This window comes from Lynx rufus, unplaced genomic scaffold (assembly GCF_022079265.1).
Source record: "Lynx rufus isolate CCGP_SWC_20201006 ecotype Redwood Valley unplaced genomic scaffold, mLynRuf1.p SCAF_6, whole genome shotgun sequence".
Lineage (NCBI taxonomy): Eukaryota > Metazoa > Chordata > Mammalia > Carnivora > Felidae > Lynx > Lynx rufus.
The window spans coordinates 34,447,912-34,462,144 of record NW_025814878.1 but is presented as its reverse complement, the minus strand read 5'-3'; the positions used below and the strand labels follow the sequence as shown (position 1 = coordinate 34,462,144).

The following is a 14,233-nucleotide window of genomic DNA, read 5'->3' as shown; positions in this document are numbered from 1 at the left end:
ACGGCAGCTGTTCACATTTTTTGGTGCTTGGTAAATCATCTCAAGCTGCTGTGGATGCAATATCATGCATATGACAAAATTAGGCAAGTCAACTGGGTGTTACATGAGTGGCTCATTTCGCCTGATGTTCTGTTACGTTCGCAGCTGCATCTGCATCTCAGACACGTAGCATTAACTGATGTTCATAATGATAACACGGAGTCATTAAGGAAATTTTGTATTATGTCTGGTACAGTACACTTGAGAAGCAGAGATGTGGTCCAGGAGGAACTAAGATTTAACTGCATCCCTGCTGAATTGCAGACACTGAGAGAGATGAACTGCTATGCTTTTGCCATTAAGCAACAGAATTTCTGTGAGGCAGGAACAGTTACACCCATTATATAACTCAAAAAAACATGTTTAGACAGGTTACATAAAGTGTCCAAAGTCAGATCAGGAATCCAGATCCAGTGGACTCCAGAACTTGTGCTCTTCTTCTTATACCACAAATTTGTTAATTTTTTTTTAAAGTTTACTTTATTTATTTTGAGTGAGACAGAGAGCAAGCAGAGGAGGGGCAGAGAGAGAAGGAGACAGAATCCCAAGCAGACTCTTTGCTGTCAGCACACTGTGAAATCCATCAGGAACCGTGAGATCATGACCTGAGCCAAAATCAAGAGACTGAGCCACCCAGGTGCCCCTATTTTTTTTTTTATGAGAAATGTTCAAGTTGGAATTTAAATGAGTTACTTTTAGCTAGTCAACTTTAGCTAGTCAATGATTGGCTGGAAATAGCCCCAAAAGAGAGAAGAGAACTGACTCTTTGGAACCATGAGTGAAGACTTATGACACCCTGTGAGCTCTGTATTATTATCTTCAATGTATAAGGTGAAGGAATTAGAGTTCACTGGGGCAAAGTGACTTGCCCAAGGCTACACACTTACAAAGCTGTGCCTTTAGACTTCTTTGCAGGCATTTCTTTTTCAATCCACTTCTTCAATGTTAGTTTTTCTTTTTAAAGTTAGTTTTAGCCTCAGTCCTTTTTTTCTTCTTCAGTATACCTGTTAGATACTATAGCAAGTCTGAAATTGTTAGCTTCAGATGCCACCTCTCAAATTCTCCGAGATACTTCCTTCTTCATGTCTGTTGGAATGCTCAAACTCAAAATCTGTAATTTGTTATTTTCACCAGTCTGTCTTAGGTGCCTCCCACCCTATGTTCTTATCTCAGTGAGTGGCCCTAGTTTACCAAGCAAGAAATCTATGCATCATCCTATTTGAGTCAATAAATGCTAAGCAATCACTTCCTGGTATCTTTTTTTCTTTTTTAATGTTTATTTCTGAGACAGACACAGAACATGAGTGGGGGTGGGGCAGAGAGACAGGGAGACACAAAATCCCTAGCAGGCTCCAGGCTCTGAGCTGTCAGCACAGAGCAGAATGCGGGGTTTGAACCCACAAACCACGAGATCATGACTTGAGCTGAAGTCGTACGCTTATCCTAATAGGTGCCCCTCATTTCCTGATATCTTTGATGTTCATCTCCTCCTTCTGCTCCTATGCCATTTCCCTATTTCAGACCAATCCTAAGTGGTTTCAGTAGCCTTATTAGTCTGTCTTTCTCAGTGCCATTAGTCTTTCTGCTGAATAATTTTGATCGTGTTGCTTTCGTATTCATGGTTCTTTAGTGGCTCGCCAAAGCCCAAGGAATAGCATCCATACCTCTTTGCATAGTGCACATAAACCTTCATGACCTGGCTTCTGTTGACCTTTCTAATCTTGTCTGTCTGATCAGATACCTGCCACTTGCTCCCACTTAGTGATAATGTAGTAATGTTGATATACTTATGGTTCCCTGGACATACCAAATATTGTTACAGTTTCGTGACTTTTCCTATGATGTTCCTTTCACCTGTTTCATCTAGTTTTATAAAGCTCCATCTAAAATGCTATTTGATGGTTAAGCCTTTCCCTTTTTTTTCCAGGAGTGCTACTACTCTTCATTCAAACTTCTAATACAGCAGCTGTCTTAGTGTGTTATAATGACACATGGACCTTCGCTCCCTTGACTGATCTTTTTTTTTAATATATATATTTTAAAGTTTATTTATTTATTTGGAGAGAGAGCAAGCATGAGCAGGGTAGGGGCAGAGAGAGAGAGAGAGAGAGGGAAAGGGAATTGCAAGCAGGCCCTGTGTTGTCATCAGCGAGCCCTACTTGGGGCTCAAACCCACAAACCATGAGATCATGACCTGAGCCAAAACTGAGAGTTGGCCCCTTAACCAACTGAGGCACACAGGCACCCCTCCCTTGGCTGATAATCTTGAATTTAGATGCAGGATATACTGGGGTGGTCATATTGCTGTTTGTGGCTGACATTTTTTTCTGGTTGATCAGGCATTTGTTCTGATTGGTTTGTGCTCATGCCATACAGTTGTTATGTATTTTGTATATCAACTCCAGCTTACTACCAAGCAGCGGGTGACATAGGGTACCCAAAAATGCCTGTTGATACTTAAATTATGATGGGCTGAATGCCTAACTGTTGGATGCTCCCAAGCCCCATCTCATACTCTTATTCTCACTGCCTTTGGCAGTACTGGGCTAAGCCAGATAAGTTCCTCTAACATGTCACCTGGGCTGGTTCTGTAGCAAAGCAAAGAACAAATATATCGCACAACAAACTCACTTATTTGAAGAAAGTTTGCATGTCTCATTGAAGCTTCATTCCTTTTTTTTCTTTTTTTATTCAATTGTAGTTAATGTACAGTATTATATTAGTTTCAGGTGTACAAAATGATCATTCAACAATTCTATACATTTCTCAGTGCTCATCAAAATAAGTGTGCTCTTAATCCCCTTTATCTATTTAACCCTTCCCCCACCTACCTCTCCTCTGGCAACCACCGATTTGAATTCCACATATGAGTAAAATCATATGGTATTTATATTTCTCTGACTTATTATACTTAACATTATACTCTTCAGGTCCATTTATGTTGTTGCAAATGGCAAGATTTCATTCCTTTTTTTGTCTGATATTCCATTATATGTACCTATTCACCACATCCATTTTACACACACACACACACACACATACGTACACACACACACATGCGCACATACACATACACACCACGTCTTCTTTATTCATTTATCAATCAGTGGACTCACGGGTTGCTTCTGTATCTTGGCTATTGTAAATAATGCTGCAATAAACATAGGGATACATATATCTTTTAGAATTAGTGTTTTCATTTTCTCTAGGTAAATTCAACACCAAAACAAATGATCTAATTAAAAAAATGGACAGCAGACCTATATAGATGTTTTCCCAAATAAGACATACAGACGGCCAACAGACACATGAAAAGATGTTGGACATCACTAATCATCAGGGAAATACAAATTAAAGCCAAATGAGATTTTACTTTACACCTGTCACAATGGCTAAAATTGATAAGGAACAAGTGTTGGCAAAGATGTGGAGAAAAAGGAACCCTCCTGCACTGTTGTTTGTAGGAATGCAAATTGGTGCAGCCACTGTGGATAACAATATGGAGAATCCTCAAAAATTAAAAAGAGAAATACCAGATGATCAAGTTATTCAACTACTAGGTATTTATGCAAGGCTTCATATTTAACAAATTAATATTTTCACTTCCCTCAGTTATTCTCAAATAGTTTTAAGACTTTATACCTCCCATAGATTGTCCACTAATCATCATCCAAATTTCCACTTACAGCACAGGAATCAGAACTAAGACTAATAAACTATTGTAGGGTGAAGTAAGATAATTGCCTCCCATGAGTTGGTAGTGATATTGATGAAGGCTTGATGACAATAACTCCTTTCACAACCATATCACATTGAACTTGTAATTACTTAAAGCCCAGGGTTTTTTTGTCTTTTTTTTTAATGTGAGTTGCTATCAAATTAGATAATTGTACCCCCACACTTGTACCATTGATTTTTAAAATCTAAATGCAGACCTTTAATTATATTGCTGCCTATTTGAAAAAATAAATTTCTACCTCCAGTGATCTCATCCTGAATACCTTTATCCTCTATCCTGGTTTGGGATTCTCTGCAGTTTGACAAGTTTGCTTTCTATAGCTTTCTTACAAATCACTGATGAAAATACGTAAACAGCAACATAAATCACAGAACCCCAAATTATACCACTTTCCTTGCAACTTCAGATTGATTCATTAATTGGCATCGTTTGGATACAAAATGTTAGTATTGATTCCTGACTCTTGGGGTGTTTTTTATTTTCCTCTGTCTCATTACTCTACTTTGTCTACAAAATATAATTAGAGACTTAATTAAATGCCTTGTTTAAATTAAGGAACACCAGGTCTGCAAGTTTACTTAATCAATTACCTGCTTTATTAGAAAATCATCCTCATTGTTGTCATTGTCATTGATATTATCATCCATCTTTTGAAGTCAATTTACATGTGTAAACCCTAGTCTTAGATGTTAGTGGGGCTCCAGTCCTACATCTCACAGTTATTTTTAACTTGGATTAACCTCTAATTCCATGGCCTGGAATGTCCAAGTTCTCTCCAGGCTTTCTGCTGAGGCCCACAAGAGCTCACTCATATGGCCTTCTTTACCTCTGTGTCCTCTCAGCTGCCTTCAAAAACTCAGATGCAAACTGAACACCTTTTCCTGATTTCCGGTGAAGTTCGCTTAGACTGAGCCCTCTGGGAGTTTTCAGGTCATGTAGAGATCTGTGTGCCCAGAGGTTACGTATTATGTAGCTTTCTGCCACCGTGTTGGGCTCATTCAGGGGCTTTAGCCTACTCTCTTCCCACTTGCTCTTCACCTTCTTTTTCATAATTACCCAGGGCTTCAATTTCTTCCTCTTGTGTTCTACTTAGCAATTCACCTCTCTCTGGTTACCACCTATACTTTGTAGCGTGCCAAATCTGCCAACGTCTTTAGCAAACAAACTCTTCTCTTCATATTCTCTCTGGGGGAGTTGACATCAAAAATAATACAATCTTTGTTGCATATACGTTAATTCATTTAGTTTGTGGGGAAGAGCCAGGTATTGGTCTAACATTTTGTATATTGCTAAACTGAAGTTTGGATAGATAGGTGGCTTTTGTCAAGATCCTTGACTAGTTGGTTGTGAGGCTGAAATTTGAATACAGGTGTGTAACTCAGAGATACCCATGTGAACTATTGAATTAACTCACCCTGTTATCTCAAGAGCAGATTTCTTTTTTTCCTTTATCCCTTCTCTCTTCTGCCTTCTCCTCACAGGGCCAGGATGGATATCTCAGAAAGAGCCCCCAGCCTGGGTTCAACCCTTATAGGTCAAACCCACAAAGTGGAAATCAGAACATATGTCCTTTCACATCATTTTATATACCTTCCAATAAATTGTACACGATGGAAAAAGGGCAGTGTTTTGTTGTTGTTGTTGTTGTTGTTGTTGTTGCTGTTGTTTTAACTTTAGCCAAGCATTAGTGATGAGAAAGAAAATCTCTACAGTCTAGCTAATACTCTGAGCTCAGTTTTTCAAGCTCGGTTTTTCACATGCAAAAGGAGGAGAATGCTTTCTTTAGAGAGTTGCCTGGTTTTAAAGGCTTTTGGCTTCTTGCCTAATCATATTTTCATGTCAGAAACTGACCAGGCTTCAGTTTTTCTCTTTGCAGCGAATCTAAAACAATTCTTAATGAGTCCCTGGGCAGATGGAAGACTTAGACTAGCAGGGAAACAGCAAAAGAAAGAAAGAAAAAGTAATATTTAAAATATTCCACTTGAGGAAAAGATTGGATATATTCGTAATTTTTAAGTTTATATTTGATTAATTTGAGATTTTCTTTGAGAAGATAGAAGAAAATCACAGCTAAGAAGTTAAAGTCTTGATCTAACAAGTGTTAATATTATATTGTCACCTGATTCTTGTAGTGGAACCATCACTTCCTTGATTGTTTTCTTTTTAAAATCATGTCTTTTATGTTTAAATTGTTGTCCTTAGTGTTTGTAATAAGTCCCAGTTCATTTTGAGCTATAATCTCCCTGGAAGAACTCTTAATCAGCTTCTGATTTTATTTATTCCTTCTTTTGTGCTCCTGCTTCTTTATGGCCATATTTTCATGGGTCGTTTATTAGAAAGCAGGCAATGAAATAGCGTTTCTTTTCCTAGTGATCTTTTTTTCCTCTTTAAGATTATTATTTACATATGTGTGTGTATGTGTATATACACACACATATGTAAATAATAAGGGTAGAGGAAGAGGGCGAGAGAATCTCAAGCAGGGCTCCATCCTGTGACCATGAGTTCATGACCTAAGCTGAAATCAAGAGTTGGACGCTTAACCCACTGAGCCACCCAGACACCCCTCTTTAGGAATATTTTTAATTAAATATCTATAGTTGCAGTTTTAGAAACACTTTATTTATTTTAGAGTCTCAGGTAGCAGCATCCATTTTGTGAAATGTTTCACAAATTACAAAATAGTGGTTCAGTATACCAAATACTTCCTTTGTTTTTAGTTTGTTTTTTTCCCCTCGTTTCAATAGGTAATATTCTTACTATTTTGAGATTTCTATCATTGCCACAAACAATATTTCCTTAGGAGTCAGAAGTAAATTTACAGTAGACATTTCTCTTCCCGCTGCTCTACATATCAGTCATTTTTCTGCAAAGAAAGTGAAAATTTATTGAATGACAAACTTTGAAACATTATACAATTCTCTCTCTGTTTTGTGGGCATATTTCATGTCTTTGAATGGAGACTTTTGTCCATTTCCATATTATACACAATGAGCTATTATTATAAGTATTCCAAAGCAAGAGTTTTCAAGATACAATTAATTGATAATTTTTGAGAATTGGGAAAAAGAGAGTTCCATTCTTTTTTTTTTTTATTACAATCCATTCTTTACAATGGGACATGAAGACATTAAATAAGGATACTGATACTTTCTCTTGTATGGTCTTAGTTATGTTAAATAAAGTTTTGTTTTAATGGGCTGTTAGGCAAATTTTAGGAAACTAAAACCATATAGAATAATCTATGTCTCCGGGACACCTGAGTGGCTAATCAGAAGAGCATGGGACTCTTGATCTAAGGATTGTGAGTTCAAACCCCACACTGGGTATAGCGATTACTAAAAAAAAAAAAAAAAAAAAAAAAAAAAAAAAAAAAAAAAGTAAATAAGCTTAAATAAATAAGCTTTACGTTTATAGTCTAGAAATGTAAAAGGGTGATATCTAAATAGTGAAGGACACATCTTATCAAGTGATAAGTCAGATGTAAAACTGGCCTTGTAAAAAGGTGACTCTATTAAAGATGGAAGTAAGCCACTTAATGAAGCCACTGTAGTTATACATATGTGGAACTACATGGAACTACACAAACTTTACTTTGGTAATGAACGTGAGTGGCCTTTAGTAGTGGAAGTTTTTGTGTTTATACTGCTTCTATGCATCAGAAGCTGGTACGGCCCAACCTAAGTAAAAGGACCAGCAAAAGTGTTTTATTTTATTTTGCTTTATTTTTTAAAAAAATGATTATTTATTTATTTTGAGAGCAAGAATCTGGAGCAGACACTGCACTGACAGTGTAGAGCCTGATGTGGGGCTCAAACCCAGGAAACGTGAGATCATGACCTGAACCAAAATCGAGATTCAAATGCTTAAACCAGTGACCACCAGGCGACCCTATTTTGCTTTAAAACAGGGATTCCTGCATCTTGTGTGAGATAAGTGGTTCAGTCTCTTCACTATATACATTATTGATATTAATTTGTTGTGTTACTGTTTTCCTATTAAATGGCATTCTCAAAAGTATGACCTCCCTAATGCTGATACTGAAACAGCACTATTTCCAGTCATGCAGTTAAACCTAATTAAACATTAGTACAAAATCTGGAAGATCAGGAAGTTTTTAGTGCCATCTTGAATCTTACTGTTGAATTAACTTACCACCCTTGTTTGGGCATAATACATTCCAAAAAAGAAGTTTAAAGAAGCATCAATTTATTCAAAGGGGTTGTATCTGCTTCATATGCATCCTTCAGTAGTATTCAGGAGAACAGCTGTCAGATAAATTATAAAAATACATGATAAACAAAACCAACTTATCTTTTTAAATTGATTTTAATCTAAGTTCATCTAGGCAGCATAATGTTCTTCACTGAAAGCAGGGGGAATAATATTTGTCAATTACTTAGCAGCTCACCTGGCTTAAAAAATATACACAGCCTTCATATTACTAATAGAGTCTAATGTGCAAAGTGGTAAATTATTGGTGGGAGCTATTGAAGATTGACTGTTAACTAGTCATACCACTTGTTCAGGTTTAATTTCAAGCAACAAAGGAGGAAACTTGATTACTGGTAGTAATAGCAATGACTTATGGGAAATTACAACTGAATAATATATTGATTAATAGTGACTGAAAGTCATTATCGCCTGATGGCTGTTCGAACAGCTAATGTGAAACAATGCAACTGCTGTCTGTCACTAAATTCCTGCTGTATTAGTTCTTTCTCAATTGTTGTTTTATTTCTTGCAGTTGAAAATAGAACATAGATGGGAGAGTCATGATTCTAAACTTATTTTTTGCTGATAAACACATTGCTTTTCAGTTTTAAATGCCTGCCATAAATAAGAGGGGATATATTTTATTTGATTACCTGAAGAAATAATAAATGTTAAATGTTGAAGAATGTCAAGGTTCCTCAGTCTGACAATGTGCTTTGGTAATATTCAGGATCAGGGTGGCACAGGCTTTTCTATACGGAAGTAGTTGTGAGTGGCCCATGGTATTTCTGCCTGCCACCTAAAAAGAGAAAAAGATGACTCTGGCATCCCTCATTATCATTTATTTATCTCCTTTTCAAACTTAGCCCTCTCTCTTACTTCATAGCAGTTGGCTAAATTTCTCTTGAATTTTGTACTGCTTTGCATGGATTGTGAGGAGTACAGTAAGGTTTCAGGTTAGGATTCATGAGGTTCATAATTCATAATTATCTTGATATGTCAGATATTGGAAATATGCAAAGGATATAATCAAAGTGTAGTAATGTGATTTACCTGTTTAATTTTAAACATGAGTAATAAACACTAATTTAGATACATTCTATCAATATAATAAAAACCCATGCAATGAAACTTTGTCAACTGATGACTTTTACCTTTAAACTGTAGAAAGCCATTCAGTTCATTATATGTCTGGTTTAGGACCTGAATGCTGACTTTTTTTTTTTTATTTTAATTCCAGTGTAGTTAAAATACAGTGTTATATTACTTTCAAGTGTACAACATAGTGACTCAGCAGTTCCATATATTACTCCGTGCTCATTAAATAAGTGTAGACTTTTGTTTTCTAACTGATTTGCTCAGTAATGAAGGTTTATCAAAATATCAACAAATTATCAAGGTGAAATGTCAGGTTATCTTTGTATATCTGTCATCTTCAACTTAATCAAGTGTTTATTATCTGGCTGCTTTGTGTATGGAACTTGACCATTAACATAAGCCTACTAGAGTAGACTTATTTAGAAGATCCAGTTCCTTGTTTCTCAGGTTACCCTTCCTCACCCTGCCATGTTCAGCCCAGCTTTAATGATTTCTCACATTGCACAAGTACATCTTAAATGTGACACTGGGTGTTTTCCTCGAAAAGAGCTATATGTGGGAATGTATTTAGAGGAGTCTGTAATTTGGTAGTTAATAGGCTTTTCACTCAATGAATATCCATGGATCTGATATGCATTTGTTTTGGCATTTCAGAAATGACACGCTAAATGACTTCTCTTCGATGTTTACATTAACAAGCCTGCATTTAAAATTTTCACTCCAGTTTTTCTCCCCCTCACATGGATATAAGCCTAACTAGCTGAATTGGAGAGGAGAAGGAGAGAACAAATTGGTGGAGGAAACCTGGTTTGATCTGTTTTGGGGTGTGTGTCTTAACCCATCTGGGCTCAAGTGACCAGTAATTATATTTTTTCAGAAATCAATGGTCATGAAATTAATCATATTATTTATATATTTATGAATAATTACCGAAGAGGGTAATTACTACTCTGTAATCTTAAAATACCTAGAAAGTAGAAAAATTTCTAGGAAAGTTAATCCATTTCTCTTATGATGAGAAATTTTGGGGTTCGTACCAAGAATGTGAAGGGTATGAGATTTTTTTCTACTTTTCATGCCCACAGTTTAGCCTGCAACAGTTTCACGGCAGATTCTGGCAGGGGGAATGCACTCCTGGATCAGACAAAAAAACTTTATTACTCACAGTATAGCAAGTGGCATCAACTTTATTATGCCACCAAGTGCTTTGGGGATAACATGGATAAGCCCACCTGGTATATACAGTTGGTTTGTATCACAGCTGAGGAATCTTGAGTTTAGGAAGTCTGAATCTTTTATAATGGATATTAAGCAAATCTACTTGAACTGTGTTATGGAGAGAGCCATTATCTTGATTATAGTGGACAGTAAATAAACTTGCCCTCTGTACCCACGAGAGGTATTAACTCTGTCTTCCCAAGCTGTTTATTATGGAGTAGTTAGTATCTCTGCCTCAATATGTACAGATATGGGAGAGATCCATAGAGATTTAGCTCCTAATATACCTCCTCTGCACTAGCTTATGGCAAGAAGGTGGTGGCTCTTGATGAGCTTGTATAATATTTCTGACAGGTAAAATAAAGGGGATATACGGAGAACACCACCACTGGGGATAAACATAAGTCAGTTTTACCAATAATTAGTGTAAGTAATACAAGAATATCTTTAACTCCAGGCTGAATTAATATGCTCCATCTTACATCAAGTGTAAGAGTGCTATTAATCTTTGACTACATATATTAATATATGTTTCTATCTCATTGTTAAGTTCAACATGCACATCATTATATATACCAAATTAAGATTGATTTTATAATTGGTTTCTGCCTCTTCAAACAATGTTATTTTCTTTTTCACAAATTCCTGCTATACATGGTTTTGATTTTCCTTCAATGGTCTATGCTAAAACTAAAAGTACTAAAATTCACAACCCATCATGAGAAAGAAACAGTCTAAACTGTTTCTTGAATTATAAAGTAATAAATATATCCATGTAAAATTTCCCTTGATCTCATTTTTTTCAAATTATTATTTTAAAAACTTTGTTTGGCCTTCCATACTTTTGCATAATCCTTCAATGACTTTGATAAATTATATCTTAGTGCAATTATCCACCATAATTATCACCACTTTCTAAGCACAACTTAAAGAGCTTACCTTTGCCAAAAGTTAATAGCTTACTTTTGCCAAAAACTTCTCCATTACCACATTGTTTTTAACCTCATCAGACTTTTATCACCTCCCATAGTATCTGTTTTTGTTAAATGAGGTTTTACAGTGAAATTTGATATATGCCCCTTTGGTATATTATTACAGAAATTTTTAGCTGATGATAAGGTTTTATATCAATGTGCTTTATAATAATTTTTCCTTTACTCAAAATTATTGGATAATATGGTATTCAGGTTAAATATTCTGATAAACTGAATATTATTGACACAAACATGGCACAACATTTACAATACATTTAAACAAATTTTCAGAGGACTCAAGGACAAGTATGTTTTAAACTAAAATTATGATTTGATCTTTCTCTTCCATTGCATTTAGTCTCTTATGAACAATAGTGATTTCTACATTATTCTGAAGATTTAAAATATTTGACCAAATCTTCATTTATCCAGTATTACATTTACTATTTGCTCTTTTCTCATTTTTTATGGCTACTGCCATTTTTAATTTTAAAACCCTGACTACTAAGCTTATAGGAAAAAAACTACTGTTTACTTCTATTTTATGTTTATTAGTGTTTCAGATGAACAGGAATTTTTGTGATCAAGTTTTCCTGTATATACCTTTAAGATAAATTTATTGCAAGAATTTAAAATTAATAAAAACATATATTGTCATAGACCTGTCAGAGATCTTAGCAGTGAACTAGCCCAATCTCTATATTTTACAAGTGAAGAAACTGGGGGTCAGATAAATTAACAGACTGACTCATGGTGTCCCGGATTATTATTATTATTTCTTTTGATGGCAATCATTTCTATTTATTTCAGGATATAATGTATTATTTAGACCCATGGATGATACTAAACTATAACTATTTATTTATTTAAATGTTTATTTATTTTTGAGAGAGAGTGAGTGGGGGAGGGGCAAAGGACGAGGGGGAGGATACAGAACCTGAAGCAGGCTCCAGGCTCTGAGTTGTCAGCACAAAGCCCGACGCGGAGCTTGAACTAGGGAACGGTGAGATCATGACCTGGGCCGAAGTCGGATGCTTAACCAACTGAGCCACCCAGGCGCCCCTAAATTGTAGCTATTTAAATACCCACAGGGTATCTTATTTTTGCAAAGATAGGGTCTAAAAATCATAAAACTGGAAAAAACAGAATAGATTAATAATATAATACACATCAAAATTAGATTAAAAATGTACATCCTGGCTCTCATTTGCTATGTCCTGCGGTTAAAGACGTTACAAAGATACTGAGAATATCACCAAGTACTCCAGCATTTATAAACACAGGTGTTATCAAAAAATTCTATCTCTGATTTTGGCAAAGAGAAACCATCCAAATTTTGTTCTTTGTATTACTAACACAATTTAACCATATCAGTTTGGCACGTGGTATTACTATTTTTCCTACTGTAGCAAGTTCTAGTTTTCCCAAGTCTTTCCCTGGAAAGACTTTCCCTATTCTGGAAATAAATTTATCATCTATTTTAAACACTCAATTAGAATGTTAATCTATTGTTCAAATTATCCTCATAAATGCATACCCCAGGTTGGTATGTTCACATAGATCCTTTCCGATTTTAGGCTAAGCAAAAGACATGCACTCAGAGCTGTATTAAAGCAAAAGACAACTCCTCTTATTGTCAAGAGAAACTGTGATCCTTCCATGTAGTGTCTGATAGAGAAAACATTGATTTTGATACATTATCTTATTTTATTCAAATACCAGTCTGATCACATATTGTCCAAAAACACTCAAATAACAAACCAAATACAGACAGATGTTAAAGATTGGTCTTCAAACATCATAACCAATGATGCCACGCTTGCCTATGATTTCGCCGACATAAAACCACATCCACACCTCAGTGGCCACCAAACCATTCAGCAGAGCTTCCTTAACTGTAAGCTGTGTGAAGCTACCAGTTTGAGCGCTCTTGACTATTTTTTTCAAGCTCTGAATAGCTGTAGAGATCTCAGCAGGGGTTGGAGGAACCAGCTCAACCTTGGCATAGTGCCAAAATGTGGCCAATCGAGGCTTCGAGTAAGTCACAGCAGCGTTCACCAGCGCCGGGGCCTTCTCCGCGAGGTTATGGACAAACTGGGCCATGGTTACCCCGGATTATTATTTATAGAGCTAAGACTAGAACCCTGGTCTTCCACCTTCAGTTCTTAACTGTTTCATAACTAAATTCCACTGAATCTAGTATGACATTATTGTAAGATGTACCATCATTTCATTTATCACTAAGAAAGAAAAAAATGCATTCAATAACATTATGGCAATTTAATGAATAATATCCCTACCCAATTCATGAAGTCATCACATCTGTCTCTTATTGTTTTGAAATTAGTCCTCCCTTAACCTAAACTGAATTGCATGTGAGGCAGTCTGTTTTGCACAGATATCAGTAACAAAATATAACATAGCTTCAAGTAATTGTGGATATCTTTCTTATATTTCGTAGGGCACATGTTTGTTGCTTTGCAGGAAAGCCAGTAATTGTGGTCATCTCTCCAACAAAGAATATTTTAGTAAGACCAAATTTATATCCTGTTCTTTGTTGCCATGCATTTCAGTATAAACAATACATTTTTATTTTAATGATTTTATGTTAATTATACTGTAGACATTTTGAGGCTATTTTATTTCTATTTTTTTCTTCCTCCTTCCCTCCCTTTTTCTTTCTTCCTTCCTCCATCCTTCCATCTTCCTTTCCTCCTTTCTCTCTCTTCCTTTCTCCCTCTCCTCTCCTCTCCTCTCCTCTCCTCTCCTCTCCTCTCCTCTCCTCTCCTCTCCTCTCTTCTTCTCTCTTCTCTTCTCTTCTCTTTTCTTTTTTCTCTGCACCCAGTGCGGGGCTTGAATTTACAACCTCAAGGAGATCAAAAGTCACATGCTCTACCAATCCAGCCATCCAGCAGGGCCAAAGATATTTTAAACAGCAGTTAAATGAAAC

At 36.0% G+C, this 14,233-nt stretch overlaps 2 protein-coding genes across 6 annotated transcripts in view; one reads left to right on the top strand and one right to left on the bottom strand.

The window, feature by feature from the left end:
* NKAIN2 (sodium/potassium transporting ATPase interacting 2) overlaps window positions 1-14,233 on the top strand; it is a 995,125-nt gene that overhangs the window by 101,769 nt on the left and 879,123 nt on the right. The window lies entirely within an intron of this gene.
* On the bottom strand, window positions 12,971-13,386 carry LOC124528640 (ATP synthase subunit g, mitochondrial-like). Its single transcript, XM_047102361.1, has one exon. The coding sequence runs from the start codon at window positions 13,384-13,386 to the stop codon at window positions 13,075-13,077; it is 312 nt and encodes a 103-aa protein (XP_046958317.1). The 3' UTR covers window positions 12,971-13,074.

Bases quoted from the DNA above. Each gene is read 5' to 3' on its own strand.
- LOC124528640 (XM_047102361.1), bottom strand. From the start codon at position 13,386: ATGGCCCAGTTTGTCCATAACCTCGCGGAGAAGGCCCCGGCGCTGGTG.